This window comes from Osmerus eperlanus, chromosome 15 (genome assembly GCF_963692335.1).
Source record: "Osmerus eperlanus chromosome 15, fOsmEpe2.1, whole genome shotgun sequence".
In the NCBI taxonomy this organism is placed as follows: Eukaryota; Metazoa; Chordata; class Actinopteri; order Osmeriformes; family Osmeridae; genus Osmerus; species Osmerus eperlanus.
In genome coordinates this window covers 8,741,359-8,763,793 of record NC_085032.1, presented here as the reverse complement: position 1 = coordinate 8,763,793, position 22,435 = coordinate 8,741,359, and the positions used below count along the sequence as shown (strand labels likewise).

The 22,435-nt window shown below is 41.7% G+C and overlaps 1 protein-coding gene across 3 annotated transcripts; it reads right to left on the bottom strand.

Annotated features, from left to right (window-relative positions):
• Positions 1 to 14,386: 14,386 nt before the first annotated feature.
• On the bottom strand, positions 14,387 to 22,074 carry htr5ab (5-hydroxytryptamine (serotonin) receptor 5A, genome duplicate b). 3 transcript variants are annotated; one of them, XM_062479639.1, is made up of 3 exons: positions 21,961 to 22,074; positions 17,738 to 18,538; positions 14,387 to 15,439 (listed from the first exon to the last, which is right to left on the bottom strand). In XM_062479639.1, the coding sequence occupies exons 2-3, from the start codon at positions 18,443 to 18,445 to the stop codon at positions 15,107 to 15,109; spliced, it is 1,041 nt and encodes a 346-aa protein (XP_062335623.1). In that variant the 5' UTR covers positions 18,446 to 18,538; positions 21,961 to 22,074; the 3' UTR covers positions 14,387 to 15,106. The 3 variants fall into 3 exon arrangements, with proteins under 3 accessions (XP_062335623.1, XP_062335622.1, XP_062335624.1); XM_062479638.1 differs by lacking the exon at positions 21,961 to 22,074 and having other exon boundaries at positions 17,738 to 18,648; XM_062479640.1 differs by lacking the exon at positions 21,961 to 22,074 and having other exon boundaries at positions 17,891 to 18,648.
• Positions 22,075 to 22,435: the final 361 nt, after the last annotated feature.

Genomic DNA, 22,435 nt, shown 5'->3' with positions numbered 1-22,435 from the left:
ATACTGTGCGTTGTCTTATGAAGACATATTGCTAATATTAAGTACCTGCCTTTCTCATTATACTTCCATTCATCCCCCACCACTGGTTCACCAATCACAGATCCCCAATCATTTCAAAGCTCCCTTGTTGCTACCCGTCTCCCCTCTCCATCCTCCACTCCACCCCTCACACCACCTCTACACACCCTTGCTGTCTCTCTTTGACTTAATCATTGGTCCTCTATGATTGAGCCCTGTGAGATGAAAGAGCCATGAGGATTCTGGGGGGTGCAGAGGGGTATCACCCAGATGAACAAAGGCTCGCCAACAAGGCTGCAGCTCCACAGCCTGAGGGTGTGGCACAGGGACTCAATCCTCCACCCTTTTGTTCTCCACAACCATTCAGCAGAGGGATCTCTCCAAAAGAGCAAAACAGAACACCTCCGAGCCCCATAGCAGACTGATGCAGTTCCACACTTCGCATTCGGGGCTATGTACGGCACCATTCTAGCCAAGAATCAGACACAATTGTAAAGGACTGAATGGCAACTCCCTATCTGTTTCACTGTTGGGACTCAGAAAAAGGTCAAAAGAAAAAAGGGAAAAGATTCGCAGTCGCTTCTCGCCATTCACTCGCCTTTGAGCTTTGTCTATTCATCGAGTTATTGCAGACAGGACTCCCTGTGCTGAGTGTTAGAACACTGTTATTTATAGACATTTAGGCTATCCAGACTGATAACTGCTACTCTTATCAACAAAGCTTGTTTTCCATGGTCTGCTTGAACTGCACTCCTACTCCCATAGTCAAGTTGGTTTTGTCAGTACCTCAGGATCTATTGATGTATAAATATACCTCTACAACACACCAAATACTTAACGTTTCCTAAGAGCTAAGTTTAAATGTAACAAAAGTTGGTGGAAGCCTGTATATTTGGAAAAACATGATGAAAGTCCTGAGGAAGTACTGGCTTAAACAATTAGATACTTGTGAGCCCAAGTGACTGTTAAGGTCTGACCGTCACAGTCACCATGTCCACTATATGTGTGCACATTGTGTGCTTGTAAATAAGTCAGTGTTCAAACCTTCTCACCCCAACTCTAAAAACAACCTCTAGCAAGAAGTCTGGCAACTGTCTGTTACCAGTAGCACAGATTAGAACTTCCTACCTGTGGCACCACAAACATCACACCACTCATGAGGCAATGTGAGGCAGCCCACGTCCACCTTTATATCTATGTTAATCTTTAACATGTTAACTCATAACAGTTACTCATCACAGTTATGAGGCAAGTGTTTGGCACTTGGCAGTTATTTTACAAGTGTTTCACAGAGAAACATAGTAAATAACTTGACCTGCTTTCAAGTGGTCTCATGGAAGTTTCGATTTGACTGTGTTAACAGTGGGGAAGAGTTCAACAAACCTTTTCCTGATAATGGTTGGGAGGATTTCAGTGGTTTATTAATGGGATGCAATCGCCTTGGGTGTGGGATATATTTGTTTGACTAAATAGATTAATAATTTTGAAATGAAAGACTCATTGTAATATATTTGTAATAATCTAAGTCAATAGTCCTATAGGTTTCAAACTTTTCTGTGAAATTTAGTGAAGGGTGAGAAAATGTATTCACCATGAAGAAAACAGGTGCAGACCAGGAATAAAATAAACAAACGTTATCTTGCTGCCCTTTTCAAAGGTGTCAAAAGGTGATGTTGTTTGCTGTACTTTTCTTTTTTTGCTCTCACGAGGAGACGGTTATTAATTAACAACAAATAGACGTATCTGCGGTTTATCATGAGAGTGATTAGCGGGAACGCTAGGTGTGTGCATGGCCCTGGGAGGAAGATAAAATACGAAAACAAGTCCTAATCTACGAAGTGTAGGATGAACGTACACCCTGATGGATCAGATAATTTACAGCATGTTATTTCTGACGTCACAAAACTTAGGATCTAAGTTTTACTGTGTCGTTATTGTTCACATTTTTATAACGTGCTGCTGGACTGTATTAATTTTTTCGTCACTCAAAACAAGGGCAAGTCTGTCCCCAGTGGTAGAGATTGATAACTGCACTCGTTTTTGACATAATTAAGGCTACTATGGCCTCTTACGACATGGTAGTAATAGGGATAAGTAGGCTTATTTAATTCTCAAACCATTTGCTATAATTTGAAAAAAGTGTTATAATATTTTATCGATCGAAACAAAATATTGACCTGTTTACGACAACATCAAAGTTTATGTGAACATGATAAGACGCAGGCATATTTATGTAGGCCTATTGACAAATCAGATTTTAAAGCATTTTTTACATGTAAATATCAAGTCATAGCACTTGTTTAAAGTAATTGCTTGGGGAAATTATAGACACTGTATCGTGCAAGATATACATTCTTCGGTTAGATGGGGACTGCATTTTAACTGCTGAAATGCTATGGAAGGGGGAGTTCAGTGGGGGAATCCATTTGTCAACCGTTACTTTGAACCAGACATTATTGTCTTAAGAAAACTACGTCGTAATAGTAATATGAGCAATTGAACAAAAGAGACGTGTAATTGGCCTACAGTTCGAGGGATGAACAGCAGAGGGCAGTGTCATTTCAGAAAAAGCGATAATATGTAGACAGACTCAACATGCACAGGCTTTTCAGTTTGAATGTAATATTTATGAGTTCATGCATAAACTGCACTGTATATATATAATAACATTGATATTTCAGAGGCAGTACATTTTGAACCAGTCTTGTATTTTCTAATATGATTTGTGAATCCAGCAAGTTAGGACAGGTCTACTCTAGGTAGATTATCTCTCAACAGACACAGACGTGTTGCCATGGTACCAGAACAAAGACACTTGGCCTTCAGCTGCCACTCATGAAAGAAATCTCAAACATTTGATAACAGTGTTAAAACACATCCAGTCTATAGAACAAATTAAGCTGGTGTGCTACTGAAAGGGAGCTTTATTCTTGACTTTCTGAACTTAATCAGTAAAATAAAATAAAAATGACTGTGCATTTCTAATCTCCTTGAAAAATTATTAATGACATTTCAGGAGGTTGGCTCAATTGTTCTAGAGAGTAATCACTTTTGACTTTCCTTTGTTATGCCTTGTGCCTGTTGTTTGTCTGTGAGGGTTCCATCTCATAGTTCCATCTCAGTGTGATACATACAGTCACTATAGGATATGGCAGGATGACAGAGACAACAATTCTGTAAAGACAGATACATCCTCCGATTAACCCCAATGACCTCAATTTGGGTCCTATTACCAACTTTGTTGACAGTGTGGGTTAATCTTCTATGCCTTCTGTGGGCTGTATACAGTAGTTACACACAAACCTATCAACTGTGAATGAACTGTGCTGCTACTTGTTATTGTCTGCAAATGGATACAGTATCTTTTGGGGGGCGCGTTTACAATGGCAATCATACCACAATATAAACAGTGTGCTACTAGGTATCATTATCCTTCCGATTGTTCCTCCCAGATCTATTTGGTGGTTTACAGGCCCCTTGTGAGTGATGAAACAACAGAGATGGTAATGGATCCAGCCTAGGTAATAATTGAGGGCAATTATTTCAGAAGTTCTCTTGTTTCGTAATTGCTATCTAATGAAATCACGACGCTGTTATACAAAGAGGATAATTTCAGGGAATAGCCATATCAATAACCCTCTCTTTGCCTGGCTGTCTGGTGAATCATTCTCTTTGACGTCACCTGGCTTCAAGTAGCCTAGGTTTTTAGCAAAGTAAACATTGTTTTCTAATTTTTTTCACATTTTCACTTAAAAATGGGTGTGATTAGAAGAACTCCGTAAATGTAATTTTAGTCAGATAAACACGGTGAAATAATCCCAGTCTTGTGACCTTTATCATATTGAGCTCTGTCAAGAGAGAAAAGGCTAGTAGATTATAGGCATAACAAAACAAACATAATTTACGTCTATCAAATGCTGCAGCAGTACATCTAAATTCTTTACCAAATATACTGGTGTAATAATAATTTAAAAAAATTCAGTTCTTTTTCTTTTGAGCCGTTGGTTTAATGGCATATTGCTTGACAGATTTACCCGTCTGTCCATGAGAGGAGTCATTGACCGCCCAGTGTGAACCAACAGAGCCGAGAAGAATCTTCTCCTGAGGTTATAAACCTGTTATGTGAAATCTTTTTCAATTGAATTGTCAACATGTTAGATGTTCCTCACATGAACAAAAGACTTTGAGGAAAAATCCATGCATATAATTTCACAACTAGAATGGAAAGATTTGGTTATTTATTTGGTTTTCACAATGTATGCATCATGTTTGGCTACCAGCAATGTTTGGGGCTATCTCGTTGTTATGATCAGTGACCTATGCACTCTCTCTTGGAAGTCGCTTTGGATAAAAGCGTCTGCTAAATGCATAAATGTAAATGTAATGTAAATGTAAAGATCTTTCTTGAATAGACGAGCAGAGTTCTGTAACAGAGGCGGTTTGGAAGTCAATTTTAATTAGTGTTCATCTATAAATACATTTATTTCTCAGATGTTGGGATTGATGTGGAAAAACACAATTTAAAAGAATGTAAGGGACAGAAAGGCCTGGTGACACATGCAGTTAGGTGGAAAAAGACTACAAAAGAATAAAGCCTATACATCATCTTCACATATCTTTGAAATTCAGAATGACACAGTAAAGTAGATTTTGATTGTGCACATTGTCATAAAATGATTGCAAAGATGCAAAGGATGAGCAATTGTCCTTGAAGGAGAAAGTGTAGATTGAAATAAATTACGTTTCTTCATAGATTATTGCTAAATTAAGATGATTGTTCTTATTAATGAATTAGTGGTCATCAGAAAATCTAGATTTTACAAGCAAAAGAACAGTAATCAACAAAATGATCAAATTAGTTTAATTTATAGGAATTATATGCTCTGTCTAAATGTCTAATAAGCACTACTTTGCATTCCCTAGATGTGATTTAAAAAAAAAGTTTACCAGGACATCATCTAGCCACATCATGTAGCTACATACCATATTCCATCAAATGTTTATGCTAGTCAAGATGATCATGCTGTGAATGTGTCAGACTCTTATATAAATTATGACATTACATCTGCATGCCTTCAGAGTATCCTCAAAGTGAACTACTGCAGTAGCAAGTAGAAACTTGAAAATGTGTCCGCAAATCATAAATGTATGATACACAGCCAATCCACACATGAGCAGCCTTTAGCTCCCCAAGCAAGTGCATGTGTTATGTTCTTTGATCCTTTATTACAACTCCTGGAGGCTGTAGACCCAATTTAGTCAGGTAGCCTGTCACTCTCCATAACAGTAACTTCATGGCCACATCAATCTCCACCCCTTTTAATTTGTGAGGATTGAAAATCTGAGTCAATGTGCCTTTACCTGTTAACCAGTTAGACAGCTATTTTCCATTGTCTCGTCCATCAGTGTGTCCATGCATCCATTTCTCTGTCTGTCTATCCAGCCAGCCAGAAATCGAGCCAGGCAACCAGGCAGCGCATGAAACATCATCAACAGGTGCAGGGATTTGATACTTTTGATCTCTCCTCAGGGGGCAGTCATGTGACACTAGGATTATCTCACACTCATAGGCTTTGAGCCATTTGCCTCTGTGCTGTCTTTGTGACCCATTCAAATCCTTTAGTGCTTTTCTTTCTTCTGTTGTTTTGAACCATTGCTGGCTGGGACACTCTGTACACGAGCAAATGACGTCAACCAGGAAACACACACCAGCGCAGAACTGCATTGTGACCATGACATCACGAAACATATCTTATTATTCTCCAAGGATCCAGTTTGAATGGTGTTGACACATTGTTTTGAGTTACTACTATTATTAACTATGGTATTCCTCCTGTACACACACAAAATAAATAATAATTCAGCTGTTACGATTAGCATGAACACATGTTTGGTGGAAGGCTTTGGCCTACCATGGTAACAGGAGCCAAAAAAAGCATTTCTTACAAGATGCTTCTCTGCCTGTTTGAACAGACACCAGTCTGCCAGTGTGTATGTATGTGCGTGTGTGAAAGGAAAGGAATGTGTGTTGGTTTGTGTGTCACCCCAGAGTCATAAACTATGTTAGTCACACTGAGAACCAGATGGATCCACCATGCATCTCAGAGCCAACACAATAGACTTTTATCTTGAATTTTAAACAAGCATCTGTCTGTTAGTTATTGTTGTAGGGTATGTACAAGATAGACAAAAGTAGGACCATCATGATTATTTTAACGAAAAAGGAAAATACATATTTAACATTAGTAAACCACAGTCGACCAAGTCAACAAATGTCATGTTATTGTGAGCCTGAATCAACACACCTTCATAGCTGCTTAGTTGCTTCAAAGTTGTGTACAGTTGCACGAAAACTGATGCTTAAATGTATATCATGAGACTAAATCAGCACTGACCTTTGGCTAGAGTCTGTCTCCTGGGTGTAACTGGGTTTACAAGAACACAGCAGAATATTGTTTTTCAGGTCTGAAAGGTGAGACATTTGGCTAGTACCCTCATCAGACAAACATGCTGAGAGCTCTTTCATGTAATCCCCAACTGTAGTCGTCACATTCAGAAATGAATCTAACCTAACCCTATTCCGCTGTGCTTTGTTTTGTTTATGATTGTTGAACGGTAGTCTGGAACTCTAGTTCACAGCTTGGTCTCAAATTGTCCTGCAATTAATTTCTTCTTTCTTCTTCTATGTGTACTTTTAGATTTACCTTTATCAACTGTCACTCCTCACCACACACCTCTCTCCTTCCGGCATGGTGGTTGCTGTGGTTACACTGGGTACATTTATGCTGCCATTTTATTCTCTTTTCCTGTATAATTATCAGTTTTCCTACATTTTTCCACACACCACTTAGATTCTATAATCTTTCTCGTTTTTCTGATGACATGGTACTGTAAGTAATAGTATTTAAATCTCACAAAAGGTGAGTGATCACGAATGCCTCCTATTTCTCAATGAGTTCTGATGTAGTTTGTCAAAGTGAGCACAACTGCTCACTGTGTGAGATCAAATATCACACACATGCTCTTGGTCTCGTCTGCTATCCTAACATTTGCCTTTGATATTTTGTAGGTATGTACAAGTTTGTGTGCGTATGTGAAAGATGTGTCAGAAAGCTTGTGAAAGAAAGAGACAAAGGTAGAAGGACAGAATGGAACAGAGTATGTGTTGTGTCTGAATGTGGCCGCATAATTTCTGACCCCACAAGCCATGTAACCATCAACAATGTTGGAGCCCACAGTTGTTAGTCCCATCCGATAATCACACAATTGGCCTGTTTGGCAAACAGCAGACTATGCATGGCTTTCCATCCTAAATGTGTTCTTTTTCTTCCGGTGTCAATTTTCCCACATTATCGGTTCCACGAGTGTGCTTTGGAGACAGTAAGAGTGGCATGGCTGTTTGAAGTGCTGTTCTTCTTGCATCTTTCAATCATGTGTTCCTTTACCGTTATGCTGTCTTTGATCTACTTTTGTTGCAAATATGTATGTTTTTGTTTTCTGCGAATAATAGTCTCAGTAATGAGAGGAGATAATTTACATCTTTTCAGGTGATAGTTGGCATTTAATGGCATTGGCTGAGTAAATAATTTTGTGTTGTGATGTAAGAATTTGGCTGGAAAATAATTTGAGATTTAATGAGTTCCACAAATGATAGAAATGGCAGTACACTTCTGTTAACATACTTTCCCTAAACCATATTTACATCTAATTACAACAAGCCATCTGCCTCTGGGGAATCAAGTTTGATAGACTGTTCTGCCAGCAGGAAATGGAGTCAGTGACATCAATTCCCCTTGTGTTGTTCCCCACCTGAACAGCTGGGGGTGTTTAGGTGGGGAACACAACATGTGTTGTGCAAGCCAACAAGTTTGAAGTAAACAACTTGCGGCAGGCACATACCGACACACATACCCCTCTACCACTCCACACACACACACACACACACACACACACACACACACACACACACACACACACACACACACTTACACAAACACACCATACACAACACCTGCAAACATCAAGGCCGTAGCCAAGGAGTCAACATTGGGCCCCCCCCCCCCCGAAGTCCAGATATTGTGACTAAGGTTTCTTCCTCTTGTCATATCTCCTGCATTTCAGGGCAGGGCTGTATTGTGTCTTGCCAAGAAATGCACCCCCTGCTAACTCTGACTAGGAAAGTGCCACATGCATGAAACTTACTCTGAGTACTCATACTACTCCCCTCAATGTACAGTAACAAACATTTGATGGTAGGATATACAGAACATAAATTACATGGAGGTGCATTTCAGGGCAGGTCTCATTTTCCATTTGATGTAAATGCGATGCACCCCCTGATAACTTTGACTAGAAAAGTGCCACATGCATGAAACTTATTCTGGTTACTTATACTACACGCGAGGGGGTGCTTTTCTAGGCGGGGGTGCATTTGGGGACACAACAACGCTCAGCCATCTGACCCCCCAAATTGGACACAACAATATCCTGGCTACATTTGTCAGTCAGGCTAGCCATCATCTGGTCTGCATTTGTTTGCATTTCCCAGAGCTCAGTGTGAAATCTAATTTGGCCAACCACCTTAAAAAGTCTCAGACCAACAGCAGATAGACACGGAAAACTGCCAAACCATTCACAACACACAGACCCTCGAACACACGTCCATGCATACAGAGTACACACAGTAGGCACAAGCACTCACACCAACACAGCTGAAAAAACAGAGACATTTGTGACATTTCTCTCATGAGATCACCTCAGGAAGACTACCAGTGGGGCTTACAGCTCCTCCCCGGAGCCTGAAGTTAGCTGATTCCTCTCCCATGACACGTACAATTTAAAATCGAGGTTCAGACAGAGAGAAAGACAGAGAGAAAGTAAAAGTTAGTAGAGCAGAGAAAAAGAGAACAATATACGAACACACTCACAAAGACACAGACACGCACACAGATGTAGGGAGAGAGTGTCCATCGATGGAAGATGTTAGGGAAACAACGTAATTCAGATGATGGGAATTCAATTGAGCATCCCAGACCAGCTTTAAGAGCCTCATGTAAGTTCCAGGCCCTGGGTCTGTATCGGTTAGGCTTGGTTATGCAGCACACAGAATATAGACCAGAGAAAGGAGGTCTGTCATAAAGATGGTGGTGTTCAACCACTGTTATTTTAACTTAAACTGAGCACAAAATAAAATCATCCACCAACAGCAAACAGCAGTTGTGAGACGGGGAGTCACGAAGGATTATGGTGGGCGAGAGATTGTGTGCGTTTCCAAAAATATATTACGTGTGCGCGCGTGTGTTCCTGCGCGTGCATGTGTACAGACCATAACAAGTACCTGCAGCCAGTAAAACCTGCAGCCAGTGAAGCTAGCTTTTCAAGGATTGGTAGCTTCGGATAAACAACAAAGGAGCTGCCAGCAACGGTGCAAGTGCCGTTCCAATCCCCGGTGCTTTACGGAGATTAGCGGAATCATTTAGCTCACTCATCTTGTTACGACGGATGAGAACCATGAAGAAGATGCAGCTTTTCTGAGTTTTGACAGATTATTATTTTCATCACAGTCAACAGTGCCAGGAGGAATGTATGAAGGGGAAAGTCCCCATGCACACACTGGGAGCCGGAAAGTGGGCCTGAGCAAAAGTTAAAGCTGATTTAAGTTCATGCTTCTGTTTCAAATTAATATCACATTTTATTTGATCGACATCCAATATTGTACAATATGCATATTTAAACAAATGTTCTCCCACATACTTCTTATTGATTTAAATTGTTGAAGGCGTTGCAGGGCAATGATCAACATTAATCAAATTAAATGTAGGCTAGAGACACTAACACATTCTCTGGGCTCTTACAATGCTGCATTCTAGAGATTCATGAGGTGTTTTCAGGTTGCATCGCCCAGTGTGAATGCGCTGCTGGATAGCTGTCTGAGTATAGATGGAATGCATGAAATTGAAAGCTGTCAAAGTGTCATCGATGCTCTCTGCTTGACAGATACTCTGCAGGCACAGTTCGCCGCGTGAGTCCTCAATCTGAATTCAATAGAACCATTTTTTGAAACTAATTTACAGAATAGCTTGAGATAAAACGTGCAAACGTTGTTAACGGTCGCTTTCCCATTTCATGGACTACGTATTCCTTCACTGTTTTAAATAGGCCGATGTGCAGAAAAATGCAAGAATATAGGCCTACTATGGAAAGGAAATGGAAAGAACTAGAACGTTGCCTGTACTATAGCAGGAGGCGGTGGGCTGCAATAATGGGCGCCAAATGCAGTTTTGACCTTGTTGAACGCAGCCACCTGCTACACATATCATATACCGCTCGCTGATCTGGACCTTATATTTCTGAACTCCAAGTAGAGGGACAGGTAAAATTGCACGTTCTACACATATGCCAGATGGCCCATTTACTAGTTAGGCTACTTATTGACGAATTGAATTTCGTCAACTTGCAATTTGCAACCATTGCCTTCCAAAAGCTCCCATTGCAAGTCATGGATTTGGCCACCAACTTTGCACAGGTGTTAAGCAGCGGGTTATGGTGCCTGTGGTTACAGGTTTGGTACTCAGGATGTTGTGCTGTTTGCTAGTAGTTATGTTTTCTTCACCTGTCTTTTGGCTCAGCAGTTGAATACCGTTAAATCGATGCCTCACAGAATAAATGGATCTGACATGACTGGATTGGTGAAAACAATACAGTTCAGTCCCTGCTTGCCACTGGATCCAAGTTATGCACATGCAACACAAGGAAATACAGTACAACATACATACATTACAGGTTTCCAGTAGGCACATTTCTAGAACATTCAAAATGTGCCAAACTCATACATTCAACATGACACAAGAGGTCATGTTCTTTAGATTGGACAGTTTGGTTGTTGAGATGGTTCAGTAGATTCATCCAGTTCTGCTAACCCTAACCCATCAGGACATCCTTGGTCTGTATTATCTGCGTAAGCACCTCGTCTTAGCATCGTACAAATCAAAAGTCACGGCAATCAGCTCAGGGGTTTAATCACATTCAGTACATCTTATTCATATTCTAATGCTTTCGGATCTTCAGGGGGATTCAAACTAAAAAGCATTCACACTTCAACAGGCCTATCATTTATTTCATGATAAGATGGCATGGTCTGCACACATCATCAGAGTTTAAAGTGGTTCACTCAATAAAAAGCTCTCGTGCTGACGGAAGTTGATTGAAATGTCAGAAGCCTTACGGCTGAACTCTGCTAACTGTGGGTTCTCGCTGCAAGGGATTTGCAAAAGTTTTCCCAATTAAATGTCAATGTACAGTAGGCTCAAATAGAAGGCGGGTGGTGAAGTATCTCAAGGTGGTGAGCAGTGGAAGCCATTTAAGCAGACAGGAAAATACCAAGTTTGGCAGTACTGACCTCTATGCAAAAGCCAACCATTTAGGTAACTGATTAATTTTGGGCAGCAAAAATACTCATGCCCACAAAGTAGCATTTTTGGGAGTGCAGCACAGTCAAACACTTCTCCCAGTTAGTGGGTATGGAAGAAATGTGACCTGTTTGGGACATTTTAGTGGCTTGAACCGGTGCATACTGTTAAGTACCTGCCCTCCACGTACAGTTGCCTCTGCTGTTGATGTCTCTTCCAGTGATGTGGATTGTTGGTCAGAATAGTCAGAAAGAAAATTGGCTTGCATACTGCTAAATATTCTACTTGTACACAAGAGCATACCAGTCCAGACAGAGATACCTTCCTTCCCCCCCACACTTTACGTTGCTCCTATGTGGCTGGGACAAAAAAACAAATGAATACACAAAAATATTGTATAACCTACACAAATAGTTTATGCAATATTTTGAAATGTACCTGATATGAATTTATTCATGACAGAATATGCAAATTATGTTCAATAAATCATATGTCAGATGGTGAATCTATTTTTCATTGTTTGTGTGACTAGAATGTAAAACAGGTTTGAAGAGAGAGTTGGAGGTGTAAAGGTGGTGAGCAAAGACTAGTAGATAAATCCGCCTCTATCCAAGGTGCTCACTTTCAATGTCACCTATTTCAACCATTGGTAGTGGAAAATCAAAGCTTAATCATTTCTTGCAATAGCACATTCCGTCTTCAACTAAATAAATCTCTTCCTAAATCTATGATGAAAAGAGGTACCCAGTTGACCTTGCCAATAGTAACAGCTGTGATTTAATGGACAAAACAGATATATGTCCTAAAGGCATACAAAGTGTAACTGGTAAGCTGCACATGAAAGATGGCTGACCTGTTGAAGGTGGAAACAAGGATAGTTTAAATGTAAAAAAGGAAGAGGCGCTTTGCCAGACATACTGTGGTCGTTCAAGCATTTAACCACGATCAAATTCTCCCCTGTACATCACTTAGGATCAAAGCATCTGATGAATGCTTTATAATGGTAGTGCTCACTCACGCGCACGCATGCACACACACACACACACACACACACACACACACACACACACACACACACACACACACACACACACAGTGTGACCGCGGTAGATGAAAGTCCTCAGAAGGAAACCAAAGTGCAAGCAGGTGTCAGAAGAACTCTCCCTCCTCCAGTTTCTTAATTGGGCAGTTGAAGTAATGACCAGTCTGATTACATCATTTTTTACATATCTTGAAGTAACCAAACACCTGCCAAACCTGGCCATGCGCCTATGCTCTCCGGAGCCAAAATTAAAAAATACTCAGTGGTCTGTGCATAAAATGTGTTTTTCAGCTTTGTAAAGGTCCCTGCACTGTGATTTTCTCATGTCGATTTACCACAAATTACTGAGGTATAAAATGTAAATGAAAATGATCTGAAGACAAGAGAGAAGCACTCTATTTCTCCCGTACCAGGGGAATATTTCTCCTACGAGCTTTGCATGCATATCTCTTTGTTGTTTTTCTCAGTTCACACGTGTGGGGGAACCGTAATGCCCAAGTGGGTAGAGACACCATGAAGGCTTTCTTGAAATGTCATTGGAAGGTTCAGCACAAGAAGCATCTAAGATGCTCTACAAACATTCAGTATTCATGTAAATTGCTGGTCTCGAAGACAATTATAGTTCATGAGAGTTTAACACATACATAAAAGAACATGTAGGGTCAAACAAAACACATGCACACACTATTTCACCCATGCACGAAGACACAGTCCATTTGTGTTGGGAGCGTCGTAGCATCTCACAAAAGCAGAACAGTGTGTTTCCTCAGAGTGAAGTGAAGAGGCACATCCTCCGTGCAGATTGAGAACAAGTAGCTTCCCTTTACTCTGTGTTGTTGTTCATACTGCTCTCCTTCTCTCTTGTTTTTCTCTCTCTCTTTCGTCTTCATTCCTTTGAAATATAAAAATGAAAAACCAGTCAAGGATGACTGTACAGAGTGGGGCATTGGCTCAGATCCAACAATCTTGTGCACCTGACTGGATAACCCGACCCCGGAGTTTCCCTTCCCTTCTTCCGTTCCTCACTGGGGTGAGAACTCACAGTGCATCTTTGATGTGGAGATGTGAGTGTCTGCCTGAGAGAAGGGCAGCCAAGGGTTGCACTGCGTCCTGCCCCGACTTTTCTGTAGTTGACTGACTTGCTCACACACGCACACCCCCCCACACACACACACACGCTGACTTGCTCACACACACACACACACACACACACACACACACACACACACACACACACACACACACACACACACACACACACACACACACACACACTGACTTTACACATACACTAACATTTACACACACACCAATGTGCTCCAACACATGCATACACACCCAAGTCCAAAGCCATGCATGCACTCATATAATGGACTCAGACGAACACACACCTGTCAGTACACACACACAGCAGACATGTTTTGCACTCACACATCTATGTAAACACGTGCGCACACACACACACACACACACAGACACACACCCTCCACCATTACCTTCAAGAGGGAAAGGCATCTTCAGGGGATTCGTTTTCTGGAAGGGTAGTGGCTGTTTTGCATTTCCTGTGCCATGTGAAGCTATCTTGGTGTGATAAGTGACTAATCAGCTGGCCCCAGGCAACGTGAGAAGGGGAAAAGAGATTAGAGGCTATTTAAATGAGTCCACAAGAGAGCTCATGGGTCATGCGTATCATCACCATCATCATCCTAATACTCTAGCTGGTTGAAGTTATTTACCTAGTAGCCACATGATAATAGCAGAACAGAGGACAACCATATGCATCCTTTTTTATTGCCATTTCTTTATACTCACACGTTATTACACGCCGGATTAACCACATTTTATGAGTTGGAACTTTCCTTGATTTCTGCTCTCAGTCTCACTCAGACAGGAATTAAATTAGACCATCCACTGTATAACTCAAGCTTATGTCTTTATTTCAGGTAATTCCACTACATGATTATATTAATTTTTTGATGGTGAAATACAGCAATCGTGCTTTATCAGTTATTTTGAATCCTTTTCAAAGTAATCACAATGATATGGGATTTCTGTTTCCAAACACGTTTCACCACTACTTTTTAAATTACATACTATCCCTGGTCAGTGAGACAGATAATGTATATTTCTAAGGGAGAATGCAGCCCACAAATGACAGTTTAATCCCCATGTGGTCCTAATTATTGGATCAAAGAAGAGTTACCCAGCACCTCCCACTCACTGCTATTTATGTTGCATCCATTAAATCACAAGATGAAAGTGTTGTTGTGAGAGATAGAATGAGCATTTCGTTTTGTCTCCATACAAGCATCCAGTGAGAAAGGCTGTTGTCAGATGTCCTTCGGTCCTTTTTTTGAAAAACGTATTGTTCCTGCTTGGTGCTCACATCTTTGTCTGTGAGTCCGAAGTTTTCAAACACTTCAGAAACGTAGCACCTAGTACGTCCAGGTACGTCTTTGCACATGCTTCTTGCCGATTTCCTTTGACGCTCAGATCCCCCAAAATGCGTTCGTGTTTTGGAGATGTAAAGCTAAAAAGCCACAAATATCGAACGCGTGTGGAGTGTGGTGTTAGTGGAGGCCTGCGACATTACATCTTAAGCCCATCTCCAGGTGTCCGGGGGGGGGGGGGGGGGGGCTCATCGCTGGCGAGAGAACAGGTTCCTCAGAGCGTTGTTGTAGTTCTTGTTGAAGGCCGTGTAGATAAGCGGGTTGAAGAAAGAGTTGGAGTAGCCCAGCCAGAGGAAGATGCTCTTCCAAATGGGCGGGATGTTGCAGGAGCAGAGGGGCACGATGAGCTCCGTGATGAAGAAGGGGATCCAGCAGAGGACGAAGACCCCGATGAGGATGCCCACCATGAGGGCCGCCTTCTTCTCCTTCTGCTCGCGCCACGTGTCGCCGTCCGTCTGGAATGTCACGGTAGCGTGGCGGACGGTGAACACCATCTGGGGCTGCCGGGAGGCCTCCTTCACCTGTCAATCACACCATCAGCCTGTCAGGAAATCATTCCACCTATCTGTCAGTCAAGGAACATTACAAGGGATGTACATTGGTATAAAAGAACCAACCGATCAATCAATTAAAAGCATCTGCACGATGGAAATCTGGCAAGCGAAAAATAAACACTATAGCGAGCACTCTTGGCATCGACCGCATTTTTGACCGCCCTCATAGAGGGCAAAACTGTAGCACAAAATGAACAAATACATAAATAAATGCCTTCAAATGTAAAACCTTCTGCCTCTCGTGAAGCTCCTCAGTCACCCACCCACACATCGGTTTCTAAGTCATGTCTCCTTCAAGCGACCGTGGTAGCTCTTTCAGACCTGCAATATGTCTTCTGAACCACACTCACCTGCCACGGGAAAACAAAAACGTAACCGCTTTGCTGATCTGCTCGTCTCAAAATTCAGTGAGTACATTCATGTGTGTTTGCGTGCACACCATGTGAACACAACAAACTGTGTGGCCAGTATGTGTGCATGAGACGGCGCTGGTTAGGAGTGGGAGTTGAGGGAATGCTCAGTCAAATCATCGCAGATCAGTTGATCTTGCAGAACGGGGTGGACAAGTCAAGAAGGATGATCCTCAAAGAAAGAGTACGGAGAGAACCAAACCATACACTTTTGGCAGGAGAGAACGTGTTTTATACTGTTGAAGGTACACCCAAAGGACAAGAACTGGGGATTTGTCTGAGTCCTTTTAGTTGAAATGTCAGACATTCAAAGACGTCAGAATGTCTTAACCTGTCTTGAAAGCATTTCCATGTCACCCGAATATAAAATACTGAGGAGGCAAGACTCCCCTGGCATCAGCACGGCACCTATAATGTTTTGGGATAAGATAAGCCTGCAGGAAGGTCATATATCCATAGAGAGGGGTAGACTGTGGAAGGATGCATGGTGTAAATGGATTAGTTCAGGCAGGGCAGAAGTTCAGAGTGTTTCACCATACTGCCTCTATTCATGGTCTGATGAATCGTTTTGTCCGGGATTTGTAGACCCTTCAAGTCACAACCCTGCTGTCTGTGCTTTTAACTGGACTGAAAGCATGCAGGCTTGTTTATCCCTCTTAGATAAGTTATTTATATAAATAACCTGACAGGGTATTTGATGAGCTGTGGTGATGTAACTTCATTGGTATACAGTAGCATATTTATTACTCCTTTTATTCATTCCTTTATTTAGTTATTCATTCGCTTCAAAGGGATTCTACAAATAAACATCCAAGCCTAATTTGAAACCAAAGACCCTCGGCATTCAGTGGACAACTGCCAAGGATGGACCTAGCAAAGATCTATGATAAATCAATTTATTTCCAATCCGTAACTACAGTATTCTCTGTAGTTCAACAAGTGCATAAACAAAATGCCCACAGTAGCTTCTCAGCATTTTGTATTTAGACATTCTTTCCTTCTTTTTTTTCAAGCTGGCTGCATCCAAACCCACCCTCCTCACCAAGGATGTTGCGTCGGAATGCTACAAGATATTACAGCCATGAAGAATGTCAACAAGAGAGGGTGCAAGGCAGGCAGGAAGTTCCTGCACAGTCTGTGCACAGGATGAAATGGCCTGATTGGAAGTGTTTGCTTGGTCTTATCAAGGGTGGTCGGAGGCAGGGCGTCAGATGATTAGAAGGAAGCTCCACAGTGAACAAGGTGCTGCGGTCCCCGGCATTGTTAAAGACGATGGTATTTATAGACCTGCGCTTGCCAGCAGGCATTAACAAGGTGGCCGTGTTGGTTCCGGCGGTGGGGGTGGTTTTACTTATGTCTGTCTTCATTACTTTTTTTCTTCCCTCCCTAAAGCTGTAAAATGGTTTCTCTGTCTGTTCATGTGCTCGTGTCTGTGGGCTTCTGCTTATGTAGGTTTCAGAAGGTCAATAATAATGAGTTATTCCATATAGAATATGGCAGGTAAGAGAGAGAGTAAAGCACCATTCACACAACACAATGAATTGGGAGTCTGAACGGCATAAACATAACTAAGATCTGTAGCTTAGTCTGCAATATGTTTTCTGTCACTTGGGCTGTGCGATAAGGCAATACAATCTAAAACAACGATGGGTGATCTAATGAGTTCCTGACATCCTACCGGACAAACAACATCAACGTTTACAGATAGATAATGGGAGAAGTACACAGCCGACAGTTAACTTACTGTTGTGTTTTCAGTACTGATATCGGCCTACATGTTTTCAAAAAATGATCAACAAAAACCAAGAATCCACACAGGTAAGATCTACCGAGATACAATGTGAATCTCAATCACCTCAGCCATGGGCGTGATGGTGTTGTTCTTGCGCGAGCCGATGCGAAACTTGGCAGCCTTGTAGATCTTCCAGTAGACAAACAGCACCACACACAGCGGCAGGTAGAAAGCTCCGAAGGTGGAGAAGATGGTATAGGAGGGCTCCTGGCTCACCTGGCATTCCAACGCGTCCTCAGAGTAAGTCTCCCCCCAGCCAAAGAGCGGCGACAGGGAGATGACCGAGGACAGAAGCCAGGTGAGGGCGATCATCACGTTGGAGATCCTCTTCCTGGTTTTCAGAGTGTATTCCAGGTGCCTGGTGATCGACCAATAGCGGTCCAGGGCGATGGCGGTGACGTTCCAGATGCTTGCCGTGCAGCAGAGGACGTCGAAGGAGATCCACACCTGGCAGAGGACCCTGCCCAGTTTCCACAGACGCCCGTTCAGCTCGTGGACCAGGCTGAGGGGCATCACCAACGCCGCCACCATCACATCAGAGATCGCCATGGACGCCACCAGGTTGTGGGGCACGCGGTGGAAGGTTCGTACCCTCAAGATGGTCAACAGCACCAGGAGGTTCCACACGAACGTGGCCACCACCAGCATGGCGAGCAGCGTGAGCGTCAACACGCTGAACACGGAGAAGGGACGGTAGAAGTTGCCAGAGCCCAGGCCGTCCAAGGTGTCGCTGATGTTGGAGCTCACGCCGCTGGCGTTGGGGTGCGTCATGGTCGGCGCCTCCTGGTCGCTCACGGCTCTGGTGCTTGCGGAGTGCAGTCCGGTAGCACTGCCACAAGGGACACTTCCGACAGGCACATTCTGCTGCGGAAGGCAGGGGGTGAAGGAGAGAGTGAAAGAGGGGTAGAGGAGGGAGAAAGGATAGGCAGAGGGGAAAAGGAATTGACAGAATGAGAGAAAGAAGAAACTAAGCATAAGAGTTATTTGTTTAGACAAAACAGGCCCCACAAGAAAACAGGACATGGATTGTGATGGAGTAGATCACTAAGCAGAAGCCGTTCAGTGTCTCCTTTCAACAGTCACGTAACCGGCCTACAACTTTTATGAGTGATTTCACTCACTGTTAATAAGGCTCCAAGGCATGTCTGGGCATTGGTGAGTCTAAAGGGAACTTACACATTCAATTCCAAATCTCCAGCACCTAGCTTGGATTTGTATCAACATCAATTATTCCCGCAGCTTTAGTTAAAACTAAAAATGTGTGTAACTTAAGCCCTCGTCAAGCTGCTTGTTTGGACAAAACAGTTCCAAAACAATACCCTGGGAATAATTAAATTGTACATACTGTAAAACAATGCTGAATTTCCCACCGTTAGACACATTATCATCTTCCTATTTTAGATTTCTCAAACATTTGGCAAAAAATATTTTTTTATTTTAGAAACAAGATGATTTATGGGGCAGAGCAGAGCAGAGAATGAGCAGACAATGAGAAAAGCTTGAATGAAACTCATTCAAAGTCAAAGACAGAAATTACTGCTGACTGTGCCAACTTAACTTTTCTATTTCAGTTCATGCAAACAATAAAAAAAGGCCAAGCCTATTTGGACATGAAAGTAAATATGTTGGCTGGTTAGTGTGGAGCAAACTGTACAAACATTGTTGTATTCAATTCAATTTTGGGGGGAAAGAAAATGAGTGACAATACACAAATCATGTCCAGACAGATCTGGTGTAATTACCTCGCATCTGCTTCCCTGCGAGTCTCAATATACTTTCAAGGATTACTAAGATGTTTATCTTTTATGACGCACATGCACCCCATGAACATCCGACCACTACTGACTTCCATGAGCAGACTTTTATCATATCTACTTCTCATTGACTGGCGTGTTACACTTAAAGAAAAATGGTTTGATAGGTATTGGTTTGATAGGTATTGGTTTTGTAGTCGCTTTCTATTTTAGATGTAGATCTTTGTTGATTCATCCATACAACCATTCTCAAGAAACCTGTGGCAGAAGATAGTTAGTATTTTTAACAATGCTTTCGGGAAAGACTCCACTTTCATCAAAATCAGCAACAACATGTTCTACTGAGATGTACAATGTTCTTTAAAACCGAAAGTATAGTTAGTGCTTAATGAACATGCAAGACCACGGCAACCGGTTGCTAAGCAGGAGGCCTGAGTGACTTTGACACATCTGGTCCATAATATCACAAAAAAAGCAATGGCAGGCTATGATTTCATTGCCATATGAAACCCTAATTGAGTGAGCGTTGTATTAGGAAAATGAATCAATATGATACTGTTCTTATGTCTGTACTCTCGCTAACAACATTGTTAGTTGCAAGCAAAATTTAGAGACGCCTTTGTTGCATCAGAAATGTGCTTTGTATAAAATAGATCCACCTTTAATTTATAATGTAAAAATAGACTGTGGAAGATCAGAAGCAGATAAATTAAGTGGAATGGTCATTTTACCATACACTATGTCCCTAGTGACTTGATATACAACAAATAAATAATTATAATTCCCTCTTTGGCACAGGGCATAACAATCTAGGAGGACTTTGGGAACCAGACAAGTTTTTGACATTTCATAAAACCATTGCTTTGTGAGGTGACTGCAGAGTGCACACAACACTACAAATTCTCACTACAGCATGTCACTCCAAACAGGCGTGTGATAAATCATTTGGATAGAAAATAAACACTGCGACTAGTAGTGTGGGAAAACATGAACAGACCGACGGCACCTACATACAGTAGAATAGTAGGACACTTCTGTAGAATACTATGACTATTCTGACACTGATAAGGGTGTAATACAATATTTGTATGCATGTGATGTAATTACCTATGATGCATCTGATTATACCAGCTGGGCCTTGTCAGTAACCTTAGGGCTACTTCCGTCAGCCAATGTAGCGCTGCGGGCATGTCTTCTAATCACAGAGCCAGACCGCTCTCGCTGGCCTACTGACAACTTCCCCTCACCCCTCTTCTATTAGCAAGTCCTGAGAGCCATGAAATTGCACAAACGCATACAGAATAAAACAGGCAATCAAACATTCGGTGTTTACCAAAGACTGGGATCCAAGAGCCGCCCGCTAATCACAAGTGACAATCCTATCTCTCTGTCTCTCTCTTTCCTTTTCTTTCTTTATCTCTCCCTCTCTCATCTTTCACACACAAACACACACATCTAACAGGTGCCTTGTAGCGACAGACAGCTGTCACATGACATCTATTCATGGAAATGGACAGGACTTTGTGTCCCCCTTTGTTTTTCTCAGAGTTACATGATACACCTAGTGCTATTTCTTTTATTAACATACATGAGTCATTTCCTCAGGCTTTTACGCTCCCTTTGAATTGGACCATAGATGAGAACCCTCTAATGTATAGTGTGAAAATTTACACAGGACTTCAAAGACCAGTTGTCATAAGAATCAGTACAATGTACAAAATCAAACTAAGGAAATACTGTCCTGTTACAGCTGAATGAGGATTATACTAACTGAAGAGGGCAATCCATTTGGTGTGAAGCCATCAGTGGGAAATTACAGTCATGTCGATGCCAAGAATAGATAACCTTGAACGTGCATGGAATTATGACTAAATCAGTTAGAAGCTCAAATTAGATGAAAAACAAAGGATTTTGAAGGATACACATAGAAGTATTATGACACAAAGTGCGATGAAATAACGGACATACAAGTTTAAAAACAAGTATGTTAACTCTCTGAATATGTGTGTGTGACGCCGTTTTCATTAAGAGGAGCAATTTGTTTTTTGGTCAGTCAAAACTCCCGGAAGAAACCTGTCAGATTGGGAACATCTGTTTTATCTCATAAGCTTGATTTGATTACATGCTTACAGCTGACAGTAATCAACTAGTTGTTCTTTAGTCACAGCTAGTTATGGATTGCATGTAGGGCATTTCTTTTTAATAACTAATTCAAGTCTTACTATGTAGCAAACAACAGCATAGAGCATACTATCATAGAGTTAATATATAAATAATCTTTGAAACCACTGTTAAGGAGATCCATTTCTACTCATAAGGTACTCTTTCACACTTGAGTCACGCTTAAATCAACCCACGTGACCCGTTTAAGACATTATCACCCTTGTCAGAACAAACTACTGTAGGCTACCGAACCAGGCTTTGCCAGTGATGTTGGAGACAAAGTCGTCGTACATTTGAATCAAGTTGTCATTCATAGTTTGTGCCAGAACTTAAATCTCGTCTCATAAATGTTTCCAAACAGTAACTTACCCCTCTTCACATTTTAAAGGTAAGTCCTTCTTAGAAAAATACTGGACCTCTCCGTCCTTGCTTTCCAGTCCGTTGCTTTTACTCGCTATACCCCGCTTGTGAAACTCCGTGAGTGTTTGTTATACCAGCACCTCGCGACAGAGACACAGCGGTGTCGGAATGAACCAAGGCAGACAGAAGGGGGAAATACAATTTCCCTACGCTTGCTTTTCTGCATGAAACACATGTATGGTCGAGATGTTATCCATAAAAACATTCAGCAGGAACTTTTTGAACATGAGAAGGACAAACATTTTGACTACCGTAAAACATTTCTGTACAGTTATGTCAATAACTAAGCACTACATTAAACCTGCCTTGTGGGCTGGTATCTGGCATAACAGAAATGGGTTCATGTATGAAAGTGACCTATTCGTTAATGAAAGTTTGCCAATACACCAACCTATGCCACTCCCATCTGGAATACAGTTTCATT